Below are 20,816 nucleotides of genomic sequence, written 5' to 3' on the forward strand. Positions count from 1 at the left end.
CTTCAAGGTCTATCAAGGAGATTCCGCCCTATCTGGCACAGTGTGGAGGGAACAGGGGTGGCCCTGATGCCCTGTATTTTACTCCTCTGCTTCAGACTAGAGTTGGATCACAGTGGTGAAAAGGGGGATGGGGGTGATTTTTTCCTGACTTTAACAGGGATGTCTTTTGTCTATCTCACTTTTATACGAAATTTGCCTTTTATTTCTGACATTTTAAGGATGTTTCCTCTCTTCCTAGATCATGTACCAGTTTTTAAAAAAATCAGAATGGCTGATGAATTTTACCAATGCATTTTGAGAATCCACTGGTTCAGTAACTTTTTTCCTTCTCTTAATATATTAATTAACTGTTGAACAAATTTTAAATTCCTGAAATAAATCTTTCCATATCATGGAACATAATTCTTTAATATGTTCTTGAAAATGTTTGCTAATATATTATGTTTTATCTTTGATTTCATCTTAAATAAGATTTGTTTATTTTTTATATATCTGATTTAGATGGTATTTAGATGAGACTTCAAACTTCAGACTTTTGAGTTGCTGCTGAAACCGTCCCATATTGGACAATTTTCCTTGGCCAATTAGACCAATTTCCTTCAAAGTCTGAAATCAGAATTTAACTAGTTTCTCTCAGCAGTAACAATATTTTCAATAAAACTTTATCAAATGTTGGTATTACAGTTATGTTAGCCTCCTAAAATAAACTGGGAAGTTTTCTGAGTTTTTCCAGTTTTTAGAAGAGTTGAGTAACAGGGATTCCCCTATCCCTTGAAAGTTTAAAGGAATTTGCCTGCAAAACTATCTCTGCTATGGTTGTTTATCTTTGATGACGGTCTTTCCTCGTCAAAAAGTCTTCTATAGTAATGTCTTTCAACTTTTTTTTCATATGTTTTGATCATTTCTATTTTCTATTACATATACATTTTCTGTTACATATACAAATGTACAGGGCATTTGTATATTACATATACATTTTCTATTACCTAGATATGGCTCCAGAGCTTTCTCTTCTCTTCTCCTCTTCTCTTTTCCACACTGTGAAAGGGGTGAATACATACTCAGTGCCTGGTAAGCGCTCAGAAATGCTAGCCACTGATGTAGTGATGTTGGTGGTGGGTAAAAGAAGGTATATTAATAATTCTTTTCTGATTATAAAAATAACTCTATGCTCTTTCTAGAAAGAGCTCTTTCTAGAGCTCTAGCTCTTTCTATGCTCTTTATAGAAAATTGAGGTAATATTGACAAGTAGGAAGAAAATAACTAAGAATTCGAGCACTCAAAGATATCCACTGTTAACAATCTGATGAATGACACTAGAAATTAAGCTCCACGGGGCAAGAATTTTTATCTGTTTTGTTAGTTGCTATATTTCAAGAGCCTGGAATCATGCCAGGGCCATATAGTAAGAGCTCAATAAAAATCTGCTGAATGAATGGATGGATAGTCATTTTCATAGATGCATAAATATGTGTGTACATATGACTAGAATATATTAACAAACTGAATTTATATTCTACAGATAGTTTTTTGTCTTATTGTTTCATAGGCTATTTCATTTTTATATAAAAAGTGGACAGCTTCATGGAGGAGTCTCCTCACTGGGGGATCCCTTAGTTTGGTGGGCTCAGAGGAGGCTCTCTATGGTCACCTGCAGTCTAGGATAGCGTAGTCCATTATTATTTGTTCCCAGGTAGGAAAGAGAGCTCTAGAACTTGATTTCCTCACCTGCAAAATAAAGTAGGGCTACATGCTCTCTAGGATTTCCTTCTAGGATACGGGATTTATCTAATGAGACAGTCCTTTATCTATGATATTTCATGTTTTCTTTACAGATGCTCTTAATAGTATTGAGAATTCCATTTATAGAACAGCCTTCAAATTACGATCAGTGCAAACCTTGTGCCAATGTAAGTACAGGTTCTCTTGAAACACTTGAAATAATCTGACCCTGATGTGTAATGTAAAATTCATAGAAAACCAAAAACTCCCCCCATGTGAGTGACTGCTGGATCTAGAAGGTTGGACCTGTGCATCTACCCTACTTGTAACAGAGAAGATGGAGTGTGGAAGATATACCTGTGTGTTCCACCCACATGTAGCTTCGCTGACTGACAATAGACAGTAATTCATGGATGAGGATTTTAATTCTTTAAAAAAATGTTCCTACTTGGTTTCTGCAAAGTTTTTGTTTGTTTATTTCCTTTTCAGGATACCAATATTGATGCAAAATAAAATCACAAAATAAGTTAGTTTAATATAACTTGTAGATTCAAATATAAACATTTCTAAATTCCTTCTACTACCTAAGACTTGCATTTTTAAGTTGTACCCCCATCTCTTTCTGAACCTGCTAAAGTAAGTTCAGATGAATAATCCTCAGGCCATAAAGTTTAAAAATCGCTTGAGAATTTCATGAGAACTACTCTTTTACATTAAATTTTATCTGATTGAATGCCATGGTTTCTTTTCCTATACCGTTATCTAGGTAAAATACAGTAAAAATTTTTATCCTGTAAAATTTCTCCAAAATGAAGTGACTTGGGTCCTGGCTATGAAAAACGACAGGCATTCAGCATATCTGAAGTTACTGATTTCTAATAAGTTCTGTATTGCATTTTTAAAAAATCACTTTGTATAATTTATGACATTTATTACAGCAGACCTAAAAAAATTGTGTTTTATATATATATAAATTGTATTATATATATATATAAATTGTATTTTATATATACACACACACACACACACACACACATACATATGTCATTTTTCCTAAAGGTTGAAATTTTTTTAATATTTTGCCTCTGCCTAATAAGTTAGATAGACCAGTGGTTTTCAAACTGTGTTTCACAAAGTGGACATGGGTGTGAAGTAGGGTAAGAAAGGGCCAGCGAGGTGGGAAAAGGAAGTAGAGGCAAGTAGAGAAAACCCAAAAGGCTATCTCCTCTACCAGAACAGCTCTGTTTTGCTCTATCTTCCATATTGCATTTCTGTGAAAGTATCCTTTGAAGAAGGGATTCTTGGCTTAAAAAAAATTTTTTTTAAATCACTGATATAGACAAATTACTTATATTATTCCAGAAATCAACAAAAGGCAGAAGATGCTCACTAAAAATTTACCTTCAATCATGTTATTTTCCTGGAGAATGTCTCCTATTAAAGAAAGTTAGTAGCCAATGCTCACATGAGCCTCCATCATTGTTCATATGAGCCTGAGTGTGTACAAACAATGTAATTCGAGGGTGTACCTTTCTGAATTTTTTATTACGCCTGCATCAGAAACAGTGAATATAAATAATATGTATGGGAAATAGTAACAGTACACGAAATCAGAAGTTGAAAAGTTCTACCTATAACAGATAACCAAACAAAAATTGGAAAACAAAAGTCCCTAAAACCAAGATAAACATATCGTGAGCTCCAGGCAGCAGGATCTGGAGAGCCGGAGAGCGTTCCTGCGCAAATCTGGTGGTGAGATTAATGGACACCACTATTATCTGTTTTGCTGTAATACAGAAGTCTCGGCAGAAGACGCAGCATCCTGGGTACAGCACGCCAGGCCGAGGTGATAGGTTTTGTGATTGAATAACGATAAAAGAGTTTGCAGTCTCTACCACATGCAGCCACGTTTTTTTCACAGTCACATCCCAAAACATACCCCTCACTTTCTTAGACTCTCCCTTTAAAAGCAGTATCAGAGAACAAATAAAAAATTTTATTATACGTGCTAGATTTGTGTATGTGAGGTTGATTTACGAAGTAGACAGAAGTGCAGGGTTTTATCACTTCACAGTCTGAAGCATTTTAAATGCCAGCAGCTCTTGGTGCCACTGACATCCCCATCTCAGATGGCACAAGTGGGTGTTTTTTCATTTTGTCTGTCATCCTCCATCTGCAAGAAACCATAGGGTTAGTTCTATTTCATTCTTCCTTATATTTATTGCCTTGTAACATTTTTAGGAGAAGGTGATAAAAAAATATGTAAGAAATAAACCATTATTTTTTGTAAGCAACTTTGGTTTTATTAAGTGCCTTTCTGGATAATAATACTGAGGAGACCAAGATCAAAAAAATAAACATTACTAAAGCAAGGGTGAGACCTAAGGAGTCTAATTCAGCAACTGCTCTTTTATAAAGATCACTGAGTTTTTTAAGTAATGCATTTGCATTTTTATACACAATATTCCTTCTCGAGCTAGGCTGTAGACAAGAAAAAATGATATTTGAACATGAAAGATGAATTTTCTCAATCCACTTAATAAACAGTATAAAAATATTTTTCCCAACTTTTCACCAGTGTCCTAACTTCTTCGGAAAGCTATTTTCAAGTTTCTCACTTGTTTCCCTTTTAATTTCCTTTTATAAAGCCACATCCTAGAGGTTATACTGGGAATAATGTTCTAACTATGCTTTACAAACAGATGCACTTTTCCAAAATCAAATCAACTGTTAGAATAGGAACACTTGAATTATACACAAGAGAGATGTATCCAAATAGTGGCCATATGTAATTCCCTTAAAAAAACAGCTGCCGTAAAAAACAGTCTTCATTAAAGACTAGATGATGTTTACTTTTTTGAAGTCTTTTGTTCAGATCAGAGGTGATGCAGTGTTTCCTTTGCTTCCTGCAGTGGACTTGATTGACAGTTCTCTGATTCAGCATGTCCTACTACGTCAGAGTCTCTGGGAGGCAAGAGAAAGTGCTGTCTCTGTGCAGCAGCTTTTTCAGGCTCTGCAGGAGCTGTTTCAGAGAGTCAGGGTGGAAAAACCAGGACAGGTGCACCCCAGAGCTTCGGAACTCACTCTGAGCCTTCTCACAACAATGTATGACAGGTGAGGCTGAGGGGACCATGCTGTGACCTCACAGGGGGTATTTAGTTGCCTTTGGTCATTGACCAGTTGGGGTTGTCTAATATTTGTTCAAGGTTTGATATCTAAGAAGGCTTCTTTGTTTGTTTGTTTGCCTCAAATGTATCATTCAGGAGGGGAACAAAGAAGTACATGCTTATCAACCTCACTAATATGAATGATTCATGGACAGCAAAAAGGGGGAAAATCCACATTTTCATATGGACTCATTTCCACTCTAGAGAAGCACGCACACCTTTTGCTAGGGCAATTATGCATCTATGTATATATATAAATTACACTTTTCTCTTGAGTCCCCAGTAGTATATGTCTTTGCTTATTCCTTTATAACCAGTTGTCAGTTTCTGCTTGTGGGATAAAGTTGAATAACGTGTGCATAAACGGCTAACCTATTGTCTTAGTCTGGGCTGCTATACCAAACTACCGTAGACTGGGTGACTTAAACATTTATTTCTCACAGTTCTGGAGGCTGGGAAGTCTAAGGTCAGGACACCGGCAGACAGATGGGTCTGGTGAGAACCCACTTCCTGGTACATAGAGGGCCATCTTTTGGCTGTGTCTTCACATGGTGAAAGGGGCGAGGGAGCTCTCTGGGGTCTCTTTTGTAGTAATAGCAATCCAATTCATACGAGTTCCACCCTTGTGACCCGATCATCTTCCCAAGCCCCATCGCTAAATACTATCACATTGGGGGTTAGGATTTCAACATATGACTTGGAGAGGCACACATCAAACAGCTTACACCCTGTCAAAGGCTTGATTATGCATGCTCTAAGTCAGTGGTGTTGGGGGTGTGTGTTTGTGTGTGTGTTTGCCACTTTTTTGCCCCACTTCAGTTGTGTTTATTTTACGTGGTCTTGACCCATTAGCCTTCATCCTGTAGAATGGAGTTCTAAAAGCTCACAGTAAATATAAAACATTTGGAAAGTGCAGAAAAGAGTGAAGAAGAAGAAATACCACCCCAAAGCCTGCCTCGCAAAGGCAAGCACAGTTTAACCACTCGGCAAATTCCTTACTAGTTTATTATTTATTTATTTTTGTTGTTGTACAAATAGTATATAAGCATGTTCTCAAGTTATTTTTTCATGATTTCAGTCTCCTTAAGCATTACGATTTTGGCTGTCCTTTCTTGTATCAATGCCTGCCTCTAACAATCCTCCAGCGTTTGATACATTGTATTTTGTAGGTTTGGAAACTGCACAGCCAGTGGGGCGCAGGGTGACGAGGCTCTAAGTGAGGGCCTGAGAACGGGGGGATTTTTCTTAATATAAATGTTTGCTCCTTCTGCCTGCCTTTTGGTCCTTGTCTCTGTTGTTTGGTTTCCCAGCTTGTGAGCCCTAAAGGAAGTGAGACTGCCTGGTCCAGGAGGACCCAGGAGGACCCCGGAAGATGCCTGTGTCTCCAGTGCCTAGGACAGTGCTTTAGTACAGAGAAAGCACCCAATAAACATTTGTTGAACACATGAATGAATGAATAAATGAAGGATGAAATATTCTCATTCAATTCTTAGTTCTGTCAAATTCTAGTATAGGAAAACGGACCATGAAAAGAGTGAACTTGTAACACAGTGTCAGAAATGTCCATTCAGGGACTTCCCTGGCGGTCCAGTGGTTAAGACCCTGAGCTACCGCTGCAGGGGGCGCAGGTTCCATCCCTTGTGGGGAGCTAAGATCCCACATGCTGCACAGTGCAGCCAAAAGAAAGAAAGAAAGAAAGAAATGTCCATTCATAGTCATGGTTTTTATAAACCACTTCACCAAGAATAACCCTGCCTTCCCCATTCGTATCTCTGTTTTGTTGCCATGCAGCTCGGGAACGGGTTTTCTCAAGCTTGGACCTGCAGCCGCCGCCCTGATTGCCCTCTCAGGGGATAGTCCTCTTACAAAATACAGAGGTAACATATGTAGGAGTTTTGAATGTCTGAAGTGCGGTGACCACCAAATCTCTCCAACACGTTATCTGCTTCACTCACTCCTGTATCCCCGCCACACTGCTCTGGTTTGACAAGTACTCAGCAAGACTTAGAATTTTTCAAGATGTTGATCTATGCTTTCTAACTATTCATAATTTGGTTATCCTTGATATTTATTTGTATAGGGATTATTCAGACACCAGTAGTTATTATTCCCTTAAAGACAGACTCTGCTCACATCGCCATTTACCAACCTTGTGGTCTTTGTCATTGATGTGCTAGATTATCAAAAAGTTGAAATGCGAATGGGTCTTCATTAGTTATCAAATTATTTAGTTTGGGAAGCCTTCAAAACAGCAAGCAAATAACCAAGAATTATAACTTTCGCCTTTATAGCCACAAATAAACTGTTTAGAATTCAAAGCACATATTCTTCGAAGATATATAGCAAGTATTCAGTTTAAAGATTTCTTTCCCCCCTTATGTGTCTAGCTCTTTTTCAGCTCTATGCAGAAAATAACAGGGGAGGTTATAATTCTGGAGGACGCATGACTCGAAGGATTTTGAGAAACCTACTAACAGATCTACAACAGGTAAATCTCTAATACTTAAGAATTCTAAATTTGTTCCAGTTATATTAGTCACATTTATTATTAAAGGATCTTATTTTTACAGTGTCAGTTCTACCTTAATATAGCTGTCCATGCAACCTCTCTCCTCTTTACCTGGTATTATCTGAATATAGGCTGATCTATTGCAATTGCTTCCTAACTGGTTTGCCCAACTCAATCCTCTCCTCTCTGCAACTCTTCCTCCACACAGCAGCCAGTGACTCTTCCAAAATGTAAATGTAAATGCCTAAAATTCTTCGTTGGCCATATTCTGTCATAGAATAAAACCTGAACTCAACATCACGGGCAAAGCTTTCATGATTCGACTCAATCCTTCTCTTTTCAGAAAGAGGTAAATCATGATACTTATACAAATATAAAATGAACATGTATTCAAAATTTTATTTAATTTGTTAATTAGAAGAGGGCTCCAGTAAGTTACAACTAGTTGAAAGAAATAACCAAAGAACAGACAAGCTGATAGATTAAGAATGTTACAATGAATTTGCAGGTGGACCCAAGACTGACTTCGGGCTGAAGGGGAGGGTTGTCCCTCAACCAGGACAGAATTTATTTGCATGTCTATAGATCAGAGTTATTTGCATTGTGATCAGTTGTCTACAAGTTAACATTAATGTCTACAAAATTATAAAATAGCTTAGTCAAAGACAGTGATGCATATCTCTATAGGTTCAGATAATCCCCATTGAAACAATATCCAGTGGTTTCTTTTGCGTATTCCACAGTGTTTAAGTTTTCCTTCCATCATTGTCACTCTTGCGTATCAAAATTGTTACTGTACCTGACATGCACCAAGTTCTCCATGCCTGACTTGTGCAGGTGCAATCTGTCTGCAACACCACTGCCTCTCCTTTCACTTGACAAATACTGTTTGTCTTTCAAGATCACTCAAATATCAGTCACCTCCTCACTGAAAGCTCCTTTAACTCTTGTACATAATTTTGTTACAGCACTTGTCAAATGCTGTTGCAATTATGTCCTAGGTATATGCTTTTCCCACTAGGCTGCTTCTCAAGGGCAAGAATTTTATCTCATTTATCTTTATGGCTTGAAAAATTCTTGATACTAAAGCCTTCAACGGTGCTTAATGGAAACATAGATGAAATGCAACCCCAAATACTCAAATAGTTGCTTTCCATCATTTCCTATTCTTTAAGAATGTGCAAATGTAGTGTTGTTTTTATCCATACTAGGCAAGGGAATTAACCTCCTTAAAGTAAATATGTTTCTTAAATATTAAAATGATGTAAAATCATGTAAACAAGCGAGATCTTCTGCAAATGGGTTAAGCAGGCTCTGGATTATCTTGTGTACAGTGGTCACTGTCCTCCTGTATCTTTTACCCCTATTTCAAGGATGTATCTATTCTTCTTCAAGCCCCTGTAAAATCCCCAAACTAGGTTTTCCTCACTGTGAAGCCATAGTAATTTTCTGTCATTTTTCTGCTGGGTCTGGACTGTAGGGGAGAAAAAAGTTTCTTTTTCCTTGAAACATCTTAAGTTCTGTGACTGGGGCCCTATGTATTGGACTGGCAAAAGACAGAATTAACAAGAGAAAAACAAACCAAAGTTTAAATGTGTATGGTGCATACACATGGGAACACCCAGTGATGAGTAACTCAAAGAGGTGGATGGAACTCAGGCTTGTAAATTATTTTACACTAAACAAAGGGAAGGGGGCTCTGGGCTTCTGGGTGGGGGGAGGCAAGTTATGAGAAAGTGACCGGGAAATAGATGGTGAACAAAGGTTGTTTAGTAAGGTTTGTTAGGCAGATTTAAGTCTGTGAGTTTTCCATTAATAAGTGTTGTTAAGAGTCCTCCTCTTCCTGATAAGGAGAGGGAGACACTATTGGTAAAAAGAAATTTGCTTTATAAATGTAAATTTCCTTTACAAAAGGAAAAGCTGTGCCCTGTTTTTATAGCTTTTTCTGCATCTACTGGTTCTCAATGGCCTTTAGTTCAAAACAATACGTATGCCAAGGGCTCGTATTTTGGGGTGACATATTCCGATACCCTTCAGAACTGAGGATTCTGAACTGGGGATAATTATGACACAAGTGGGAGTGGGTAAGGAAAGAGATTATCAGACAGGGAATATGATTTAGAAAAACCTATCCAAAATTACCTTTGCTTTGATTTGGCCTTAATAGTAATAGTTTATGTTCATATTGATTGTAATAATTAATATTTAATGTATTCTGTAAATTCCAAAGAATATGTAAGATGTCCATATTTTTTAAGTGGAGCAATGATTTTTTTTTTTAATTCCTAAGTTTCAAACATCATATGTAGTTATTTAAGAGCCACTCTGGTGGTTGCTGTAGCACATGGGCCCTGTTTTCTGCTGACTCCAGGCATGTTAAGGAGCTACTTCCCCATCAATCCCAACATCTTAGGACTCAAGCTGCAGGGAGCCAGGGAGACTGGGAAAATCTGTCCATCCTTTTGTGCAACCAGGCTTGTTACACTAAGGTGTTGAGGTGGATGTAATGAAAGAAGATGGACGGAGGGGCATTTTCCTCCTCCTGAAATCCTGTGCTGTTTCCTCACTACTACAGCCGGCCCCAGGCTCGCTCCCCATCCAAGAGGCCCTAAAAATCTGCCCTTGTTTCAGGCTCAACTGAGGTCAATGAGCTGCTGCATGGCAGCTCCTGCAGCGCTGTCTCCCCCCCCCCCCCAATGCATTAGTAGGATCCTGAGAAAGCTGTTAGGAAGGTGGAGATTTGCACGGCAAATTATCATCCCATTTACTACCATTAAGAACACTGAGATGGGTTCCCACAGAAAACTCCAGGCCCTACCGTGTAATCCCAACCCCTCGCGCAAGAACCGTCATTATCATTTCAAGTGGTGTTCTGCCTGTGCTGGCATGCTACCCAGCCACACTGCATCCTTCCGTAGAACACCTGCAAGAAATTAGTCAAATGGGCAATTCATCCACAAAATCTTTGTGCACACACTTAAAAGCCAAAAGTGTAGGTTAGAACCCACTACAGAAGTGAATTTTCTTTTGACTGGTGTCAGAATCACAGAGCTGGCAAGTGGGTCCTATCTGATCCACATTCCTTATTTTACAAATGAGGCTAAACCCCTTTCTCAGGGCTCAAGGACGCCGTCCAAATAAGTTCTCCAGTTAGCTCATCAGCACTCTCAGGTCAAAGTATGGTTAGTGAGTTATTTTTTCAGACAAAAGCCAAATAACGCATAGTACTTATTCAGCTGGTGATGGGGTTATTATCAATTTAAAGTACAAGCCATCTTGTCAGGATTACGCAAATGTTTGTTGACTTCTGTCTGGCTAATTGTCAGCAAAGTGGCTCTAAGTGCCACTTTCCTGATTAGAAGAATGTTTATTCGAGTTGATGGGCTCAGCAGGGGGGTCTTTGAAATTACTTCTGAGCTTGGGAGCAACGCCTGCTGACAGACTGTGCTGTAGAAGACATCAGATGTGAAACTGGGACCCACAACCAAATGGGCATAAATGGAGGTGACAGGTAAATGTATCTGTGCATATAGATAATGTCAGGGCCAAGTCCCTGGCCATCTCGGCAGTCACAAGGGGTTCTTAGTCCCTTAGTTAAACTCCTTAATGGGACTGATTGAAAGATGGAAACCATTGAGTGAGGTAGTATAAATCAAGCCATTAGAATACACATCAGGACTGGGTGCGACAAAGCTTTGGGAGAACCCCTCAACAGAGTAAGGAGTCTTAGAGTGAGATCTCAATTCTGCAGCTAACTTGCATTTGTTTGTTTGTTTTCTTGCTTGTTTGTTGTACCTTGGACAAAATACCAGATCTCAATTACTCCTTGCTTTAAACAAGGATAATGACTGCCCTACCTCAGAAATTGGGATTTGTGAAAATGAGACGATGTGAAAGTGTTTGAAAAGGTTTCCTTAAAACTGCCCTGAACTTTGATACAGTATCGTCGTTACTTGTAATTCATAGGTGCACAAGGGCAAAGAAAGATTAAATATTTGACTGGGGTCAAAAGAAGAGAAACAATGCAAGCCCTCCCTGTATTTCCCCCACTGCCAGACTTTCTTCTCACTCCTCCTCCCAGCTCCACTTCTTCCCACTTGTTCATTCATTATCTCTATTCAAACACTGCACAAAACCCACACATGTCCTGTTTGCCTAGACTGAGACAGCTCATCCAGCCTCAGACACCAGATACTTGTGACGCTATGGCCGTAAGCGCCACCGCTCAGGCATGACTGGTGGCCACCTATTTCTCCATTTCTTGATCGCTGACGTGGGGTTTCTTGCCTCTTGTAGATCCCGACTGTCATGGGGGAAAGTCGAGCTCTGGGCTCTGTGGAGAGTGCTACACGCAGCTGTTTCCAAGGGGTGAGTGCCATTCACATGTCCCTTGGACCTGGGGGGCAGACAACACTGCTGACCCATTTAAATCACAGACCTACTACTCTGCACCGCATCCTAGACAACCTAATTTAGAGGTAGACTTGCCCCGACTTCGCATGGGATAAACTTCTTAAGCAGAGCCTACAGAAACAGAGCCAGAAGAGAAGATGAAAATACATTTTCATCTCTACAGGAGACCAAAGTTCTGCCTAGAAACACATCTGAGTGTGCCATCGTTTTTCAGGTGTTGAGCTCGGCAATTAAAGAAGAGAAATTCCTATCTTGGTTACAATCTGAACCTCCCATCCTCCTGTGGCTGCCGACCTGCTACCGACTGTCAGCCACTGAAATGGTCACTCACCCTGTTCGATGTCGAATCTGCAGGAACTTCCCCATCACAGGACTGAGGTAGAGTCATTCATCACTATTACATGGACCGTCACTCTCCAAATGGGTCTGGAGTTGGAGCTGCATCTCTCCAGATTTTTTTTTTGTGGTCCTTCTCACACATCTAGAACTCAGTTGATTTTGGGGGGTCAATAATTTCCTGTATGAGTGATCCTGCTTATAATACATTTTATTTTACCTTCTATAATTAATGGAATATTAAGTTTTATTGACATATACTCTGACCGCTAGATGTTTTTATTCCTTAAGGGGAAATTTTTTTGTCTTTTGTTACCAAAAAATGCTGTTAAATACTTTGGAACCATCCATAATAATAACAATAACAATAGTTTACATTCTTTGCTTTTTTAAAAGTTTTATTGAAGTATAGTTGATTTACAATGTTGTGTTAATTTCTGCTGTGCGGCAAAGTGGTTCAGTTAAACGTATATATATTCTTTTTCATGTTCTTTTCCGTTACGGTTTATCACAGGATATTGACTATAGTTCTTTGTGCTATATAGTAGGACCTTATTACATTTGTTAAATGTTGAACAAGTGTTAGGTTGTGTAGTTCACATGGATCGTTTCATGTAAAGCCTGTTACAACTCTGTATAAATGTGGTATTATTATGCCTAATTTGCAGAGACACTAAATAACTTAAACTTAAGCTCACATGGTTAGCAGGTGGCAGAGGCTACCGACCGAATCCAGGGTGCCTGCTTTGCAACCGTGATGCTCTGCTGCCGCCTTGTGCAGACAACTGAGAACATTCCTTGAACCCAAAGGAATGATGAGGCTTTGTGGAAGCAGCTCACGCCAGAGCTTCTCTGGCCTCGAGGAAAAGGCAGATTTGAAAGCTAGGTTTGGACATTGGAGATTCAGACCTTTCCACAGCTTTGAGGATGACAGTCAAAATCCCATATTAGGGAAAGGGTGTTGTAGTTCTCTTGTCAATAAAACAATAAAGGGCTTCCCTGGTGGCGCAGTGGTTGAGAGTCCGCCTGCCGATGCAGGGGACACGGGTTCGTGCCCCCGTCCAGGAAGATCCCACATGCTGCGGAGTGGCTGGGCCTGTGAGCCATGGCCGCTGAGCCTGCGCGTCCGGAGCCTGTGCTCCACAACGGGAGAGGCCACAACAGTGAGAGGCCCACGTACCGCAAAAAAAAACCCAAAAAAACAAAAACAGAAAGTGCCGCTGTGTGACTTTTCCTTTCTCCTAGAAATCTGAGGCAATGTACAGTTTTCATATATGCAGACAGCTGCGTGATCTGGGCATGGCCTTTAACCTTTCTAGACCTTGGTTTCTTTGTAAGCAAGAGGAGAGGTGGGTCAAATGATGACTTAGACTTCTTTTAGCTGTAACCTTCTGAGTCTATTAGAAATTGCTTGAATGTATTACAGTTCTAACCTTAAACCTGTGTTTTTGGCTCTCAGAAAACTCCAGCAATAGCCTCAAGGCTTTTAGTTTCAGTGAGATTCATAAAGACATTTTAGAGCAGAAGTGTTTGCAGATCTGGAAGTACAGCAGGAAGAGGCAAAGACTTGACCTCCTAAAGTAAGAGAAGCTACACAGCCCAGAGCTTGTTCCTAAGCCAAGTGTTCAATTTTAGCAGAATGTGTCACATTTATGCCCTGTAATAGCCATGTAACTTTGAAATGAAATTAGGGGGAAAAAAGTTGGTTCTCTATGAGTAAAGCCATCAACAACAGACCAATCTCATTATCCACACTGCACCCTTTCTCACACACCTGTCAGTAGTTTCAGAGCATGGAGGAAATAAGCCAAGATTAGGGTCAGTGTATTGTCCTAACGAGTCAACTGTAACCATACAGTAATGCTAAATCAAGCAGCCAGGACAGGTGGCTCATCAAATCATCTTTATAAAAAATACTTTATGTTATAGACTTCATGTCTCCCCAGTTACGCATGCTGAATAATTTTCAAAGCTTTGTAAAAACTTTGCAAGGCCAAGAGGGCAGGGTCCCTACTAGCCCCATTTTCTTCATTGAAGAAACTGTCATGCATTTAATTTCAACTAATGTTCTTTGAAAACCTGCGTTGTTCCAGGTATCTTCAAAACAATGAGCTTAAGTTTCCATTTCAAGGTCACCTAGTAACAGTGGCATGTGACTCAAACTCAAGTCTCCTGCCTTGGTGGTCTATTAACAGGGGTTAAAATAGCTGGCTCTCCATTTAGATGGTATCCCTGGGCTCAAAACCTAATGCTACCACTTACTATGTAGTTGTGTAACTTTGTGCAATTGCTTAAACTCTCTTTGAATCAGTTTCTTCAAATGAGGATAATAATAAGAATGCCTTGCCTTAAAGAACTTTCATGGGGATTAACTATGTCAATGCATGTCCACTGCCTGCTACATAGTAAGGGCTCAAAAATGTTTGCTACTGTGATAGCCCTTCAACACTCTGTATTAATATCCTACCCTGGGACTAGATGTCGGGGACGGCAGTGAACAAGGACTGTGAGAGTTGGTCTCATGGCATTTGCACCCTCCTGCTCTGCCTTCCAGTGACTTTGGTCAGAAGCCCTTCTGCCATCTGGCCTCAGGAACTTTGCAAGTGTTTCTTTTGTTTGTTTGTTTTGCGGTACGCGGGCCTCTCACTGTTGTGGCCTCTCCCATTGCGGAGCACAGGCTCCGGATGCGCAGGCTCAGCGGCCATGGCTCACGGGCCCAGCCGCTCCGCGGCACGTGGGATCTTCCGGGACCGGGGCACGAACCCGTGTCCCCTGCATCGGCAGGCGGACTCTCAACCACTGCGCCACCAGGGAAGCCCCATTGCAAGTTTTTATTCCTCCATTCTCCACAGTTACCTGTAGGTCTGATAGGTCTGAAAAGCGCTAACCCTTCTTCTTCACCCCAGTCTGCATTACTTTACTCCTCATCTTTCTACCTGGGATTTCCTCTACTTTAATCTCCCACCCAGAATTCTATGCCTAGCATGAGTCTCAGCTCTTCCAGAAAAATTTATCAGACCATACCATCTCCCAGGGATGTCCCCCATCTGTCCTACAGCATGTATTTTCCATGCCTCTTACTCGGCACTTCATCACACAGTATCTAATTTTGCTAGTTAGTACCTCAAGCTTCCATATCATGTCTTTGCAGCCAGATATGAAATTTGAAGAGCATAGGAATCTTGTCATAGTTTAATTTTTATAACTTTGAAGACCGGGGTTGAAAACTCAAATGCTATTGGGGGCAAGGCAAGGAGTATAAATGAGGGCAGTAGTCTGGGGAGGGACTGTCTTAAAGGTGTAGCTGCCCCCTTGCCCTCGCCCATCGCTGCCGTTGATGGGGAAGACCCTACTTTATGCCGCATCCTCTGTAGTTGAAGAAGGGAGTTAAAATAGCAGGAAAAAAGTATAGATCCCTGATATTTTGCAGACAAACAATATGATCCCACTCATCCTTAAAAGTTACTAATTCGGGCTTCCCTGGTGGCGCAGTGTTTGAGAATCTGCCTGCTAATGCAGGGGACACGGGTTCGAGCCCTGGTCTGGGAGGATCCCATATGCCACGGAGCAACTGGGCCCGTGAGCCACAACTACTGAGGCTGCGCATCTGGAGCCTGTGCTCTGCAACAAGAGAGGCCGCGATAGTGAGAGGCCTGCGCACCGCGATGAAGAGTGGCCCCCGCTTGCCACAACTAGAGAAAGCCCTCTCACAGAAACAAAGACGAAACACAGCAAAAATAAATTTAAAAAAAAAAAGTTACTAATTCATGACTATGAGGTCTCACCAGCCCTCCCCAATATCACAACATGTTCCCTGAGTGCCCAGAGACACCCTTCCCTACCAGAGTGTCTCAAGATTTCCGCCTGTCTTTCTGATCACAGGAGATTTAAGATTGTAACTGTCCATAACAGAAAGTCTGCAACACTGATGTGTTAAGAAACTTGGGTGTGGTGGTCACTCAGTCTTGGCTGGTGAGGAACGCCCTCTCTTCCACATTATTCTTTCCTACATACAGATTTCTGATAAATGACACATTTATTTTAGATTTTTATCTATGGTTTTATTTTCCCCAACACCACACAAGAATGCAGGTCCGATATCATCATATCTCACACATTTTCCAGAGAAGCTAGAATTCAAACTTTTTGGAAATCTCCCAGTTTCCTTTAAGTTGGCAATTAAATTCAAATTACCTGAATGAATTATGCAGCTACACAAATGTGGCTGCAGACTTAAGGGTCTATCCTAAAGGTTGTAGCACATAATACCCTGCATATAAAAGACACTTGGTATTTGGGGGGGCGGGGTGGAGAGGATGAATCCGGCCTCTATATGATAGTTTGTTGACAAAACTATATTAATTTAATGTCATGTTATAAAAATGCCAACAAAAGAAGACAACTTTATACTCACTCGATAGCTCAGACACCTCCTGTATATTTTAGGGTGCTTATTCTCCACCTGAATAATACTTGCTTTGCTCACCTCCTAGTAGTGATGTAAGTCACACTTCCATTTTAATTGGCAGATACCGCTGTCTGAAGTGTCTCAACTTTGACATCTGTCAGGTGTGTTTCTTATCTGGTCTTCAGAGCAAGTCTCACCAGAAGTCTCATCCTGTAATTGAGAACCGCATCCAGGTAACACCTAATGCCATGTACCAAAGTATTCATGAATCTTATCAGTGAAAGCTACAGCAATTAAAAAACTTTTCCTCCTGGAAAACCACAGGTTCTGCTCCTTTCATACATATAATATTTAAGACTAAGGAAGTGGCAAGCTCAACCTTAAATATCTCTCAATATACATATACTTTCTTTACACTGTAGATTTTAATAAACCTTTTGGGGATAAGAAAAGGCCAGAGTCTAATCTGAAGCCATTGACTCCTACTGTGTACTAGAAAATATCTGAGCGGTAAGAGGGGAGAGGCATTGGAAATGGATACAAATTCAAAGGAAAAAGCCCTGGTTTGGTAAAATGATGCATCAAGGCCTCTAGTTGTTAGTACATTTTGGGAATTTTCTTTTTTAACATGTCTTTTCCTGAGCACTAAAATTCAAGAAATTTTTTCCTTAGGAAAAACAAAAGAGAAAGATTTCTATCTCAGTTTTGACTGGAAAAGTGTAAAACTAAGACTTCATAGCTGACTTTCAAAATATTTTAAAGAAATTTATAATAGAGAATTCAGCTCTTGCTAAGAAGAAAGAGAAATAGGATAATTTTAAAGCAGAGAGCATTTCAATTTTTCCCGAAAGAACACTCTCTTTTCATCACTGAGTATGAATCCATTTCTCCATGCAGATGGCCTCATCCCCAAATTTCACAATAGTGAAAAATATTGATTAATTACCTTTACTGAGGACAGTTCTCCCCTCATTCTCTCTTTACCATGAATGGTCCACAAAAGTCATGTGCCTCAATCTTGCCAAATAATTTTCAATGGATATTGCTTTACTAAATTTTATTAACCCAGATCCTCAGATTATTGGCCTATGATCCTCTTGTTTCTAAAAGTCTGGGGAGAAATAGGGCTTATCGATATTAGACTGACACCATGTGGTCATTTTGTTATTACACTTTAGATTTCAAGGGTTGAATATTTTTAATTAAAGGTCTCGTTGCTTTGTTTCCTTTTGCCTTACCTGTGGGGGGGACTTCAGGTGGTCTGAGAATCCACTGATATTTTATACAAGACTAAATGTATGAGGATTTTTCTGGAAATAAAATCTCAGAGGAATCCTCCAAATTAGTAACCACAGGCTTAGTCTTCTTTCATACCTTCTTCTAGCTTTCATACCTTCTTCTAGCTTTAACCTTCCCCATTCCTGGGTTGCTCTAAGCAAGAGGAGTTTTTGTAGAAGTTGGGGGGTATTTAATTCGGAAACATATACTATATGTATGTGTATAGAGAGAGGATGTGAAGAAATTCAGGTAGTAAGGAAGTAAGATGATTTTTCTGTGGACATCATGGTAAGTGAAATAATTTCAGAAACTTCCATGGCGGCCAATCCACCCACGTAAGGAAAGAATACCACTTTAAGACTGATCTGATGCCCCTTGTTCTGTTGGCCATTCCAGCAGATGTCAACAAAAGACAATACAAAACTCTTCCTCAGGACCCTCAGAAACAACCTGCTCCAAGGGCGCTGTAGGAGGAAAGAAGCTGCGAGAAGGCAGTGGCTGCTGGACCAGGTGAATCCAAGGGATGTAGCTAACCAGGCACAGGCCAGGTGAGTGTCTCTGAGTGACAGTTGTGCAGGTTAGCAACCCAGAGCCTGGGTACTAGGTTATGAAGTCAGCAAGCAGGGGAGGGGTAAAGATGCTGTTCCCCTCCAGAAGCGACCTTTAATTTTAAAGTAGACCGCGAGACAAAAATACCTGTAAGTGGCCCATCCAATCATTTAGAGTTATCCCAACTAACGACCTCAGACAGACACAGAAGATTTTTAATATTAGAGTATTTGAATAACTTTCTCCAACATCTTTCTTTTTTGTTGGGTTACTTTTGAAAGCCTAATTCAGAATTAATACTTATTTTTTATAAAAGGAAAAGAAAGACACATTCTATTACTCACAGGTGAGTGCTATTCACATTTCAGCATTACCAGATCAGGAATTATGCTACAGATACAACTTTTCAACCTTTTCTCCATTTACATTAAATGGAGAGTATTTTCCCTGTCATTAGCTTCCAAAATATCATTTCAATGACCTCAATCTTATCCTTATAAGGAAGTGCCATAATTCACAAGCAATCCCTTAACATTTTGGTTATTTTCAAATTTTGTCCCCCACCAAAATTCTGTAGTCAACATCCCTACACACGCATTTTCTTATATTTTATTAAGAAAAATTCTCTCAGGTAAAACCATTGCATCAAAAGTTGTGAATTTTGTTAATCCTCAAAATTCAGAATGCCAAACTATGCTTCAGAGGGTCATCTCAAAGGATGTCCCAGCACCACTGGTATCTGAGATCGCCCATCATATACCTGAGCACCAGCCTAAAGATGACTTTTTAAAAGCCTTCGTGGGGCTTCCCTGGTGGCGCAGTGGTTGAGAGTCCACCTGCCGATGCAGGGGTCATGGGTTTGTGCCCCGGTCTGGGAAGATCCCACATGCCGCGCAGCGGCTGGGCCCAGTGAGCCATGGCCGCTGAGCCTGCGCGTCCGGAGCCTGTGCTCCGCAACGGGAGAGGTCACAACAGTGAGAGGCCCGCGTACCGCAAAAAAAAAAGAAAAAGTCTTCATGACCTTAACTACTGAAGTAACTCCTTCTTTATAATTTAAAATTTCAGAAGATAAAGGAAAGAGGTACTGTTTCCATGGGATTATGATCATCAGACTTTTGGGAGAAGAAAACCCAGAATAATTCATTCACTCTTATTTTATCTACCAGAAGTATAAGAATAGATCACTTTAATCAAATTGGTATTCATTTATTAATTTCTTTTGTAATTCTCTAAACTTTTCTCAGACATCTACCAGCATATTTCCTTCTCGATCCCAGACCCTATTTCTGTGGTCATTTTGTCACTTTTTACAGTTTGGCATAATTTAATGTATTTTTACAGCTCTTTAAAGGGAAAAAAAATGCATGTTGACTTCGCATTAGATGCCATGCCTTATACCTGTACCACATTTTCCTAGCAGGTGGTTATCAATGTATTCTTTTTTTTTTTTTTTTTTTTAATTTTTGGTTGCATCGGGTCTTCGTTGCTGCGCGTGGGCTTTTCTCTAGTTGCGGCGAGCAGGGGCTACTCTTCAGTGCGCGGGCTTCTCATCGCAGTGGCTTCTCTTGTTGCAGAGCACAGGCTCTAGGCGCGCCGGCTTCAGTAGTTGTAGCAAGTGGGCTCAGTAGTTGTGGCTCACGGGCTCTAGAGCGCAGGCTCAGTAGTTGTGGCACACGGGCTTAGTTGCTCCGTGGCATGTGGGATCTTCCCGGACCAGGGCTGTAACCCGTGTACCCTGCATTGTCAGGCAGATTCTTAACCACTGTGCCACCAGGGGAGCCCCAATGTATTCTTAAGGTTCGAGAATTTGGATATCATCTTGATGTATAGCTTTAATAGAGTACAAATAATTTAAATTAAAAAATAGAAACAAAGATATCAGATGCCAATTCATCTGTCTTCTTCAGGCCATTTATTTCACCTTTCCCTGACAGGGTGACAGTAAATTAAGACAATTAACCAGCTGGATTTATTGAATACTTGAGATCTTGTCTAAATCCCTCCATGCTCATAGAACACAAAGATCCATGCTCTTCTGTGCATTTCTTTTGGCCACAGAAGCCTGCCTGATCTTTTACAAATTCAGAATATGATGGCATTCCTCACGCACTCATTTTTCCCAAACTTCTGTGCCTTAAACCCCTCCATTAGCTTCCCATTGTTTTTAAGCTAAAACCTAAAAGTTGTAAGATGACTTAGAAAACTCCTGCATGTTTGAGCTACCCTGGGAACCTCTCCAGTGTCATCTCCCCACCAACCTCTGTGCTCCAGCCCTGATTCCTCCCTCCTCCCCATGAGACTAAGCCAGATCCCCCCACTCTTAAGACGTAAACCTTTACTTTAAAGAATTCATATTCCTAGAGCTTCTCTGGTGGCGCAGTGGTTGAGAGTCCGCCTGCCGATTCAGGGGACGCGGGTTCGTGCCCCGGTCCGG

At 40.4% G+C, this 20,816-nt stretch overlaps 1 protein-coding gene across 1 annotated transcript in view; it reads left to right on the plus strand.

Moving 5' to 3' along the window:
* The first annotated feature begins 514 nt into the window (after nucleotides 1-514).
* The window catches only part of DYTN (dystrotelin), a 44,133-nt gene continuing 23,831 nt past the window's right edge, over nucleotides 515-20,816 (plus strand). Inside the window, exons 1-8 of the mRNA XM_022568281.2 lie at nucleotides 515-1,910; nucleotides 4,635-4,836; nucleotides 6,681-6,766; nucleotides 7,277-7,377; nucleotides 11,695-11,766; nucleotides 12,026-12,189; nucleotides 16,677-16,788; nucleotides 18,233-18,381. Of these exons, the coding sequence (XP_022423989.2) occupies nucleotides 1,811-1,910; nucleotides 4,635-4,836; nucleotides 6,681-6,766; nucleotides 7,277-7,377; nucleotides 11,695-11,766; nucleotides 12,026-12,189; nucleotides 16,677-16,788; nucleotides 18,233-18,381 (986 nt within the window). The 5' untranslated portion in view covers nucleotides 515-1,810. The remainder of the gene's footprint in view (nucleotides 1,911-4,634; nucleotides 4,837-6,680; nucleotides 6,767-7,276; nucleotides 7,378-11,694; nucleotides 11,767-12,025; nucleotides 12,190-16,676; nucleotides 16,789-18,232; nucleotides 18,382-20,816) is intronic.

The sequence above is a fragment of the Delphinapterus leucas genome, chromosome 8, assembly GCF_059928025.1.
Source record: "Delphinapterus leucas isolate spDelLeu-1000000601 "Yukka" chromosome 8, BTC_Dleu_Yukka2, whole genome shotgun sequence".
Taxonomy (NCBI): Eukaryota; Metazoa; Chordata; class Mammalia; order Artiodactyla; family Monodontidae; genus Delphinapterus; species Delphinapterus leucas.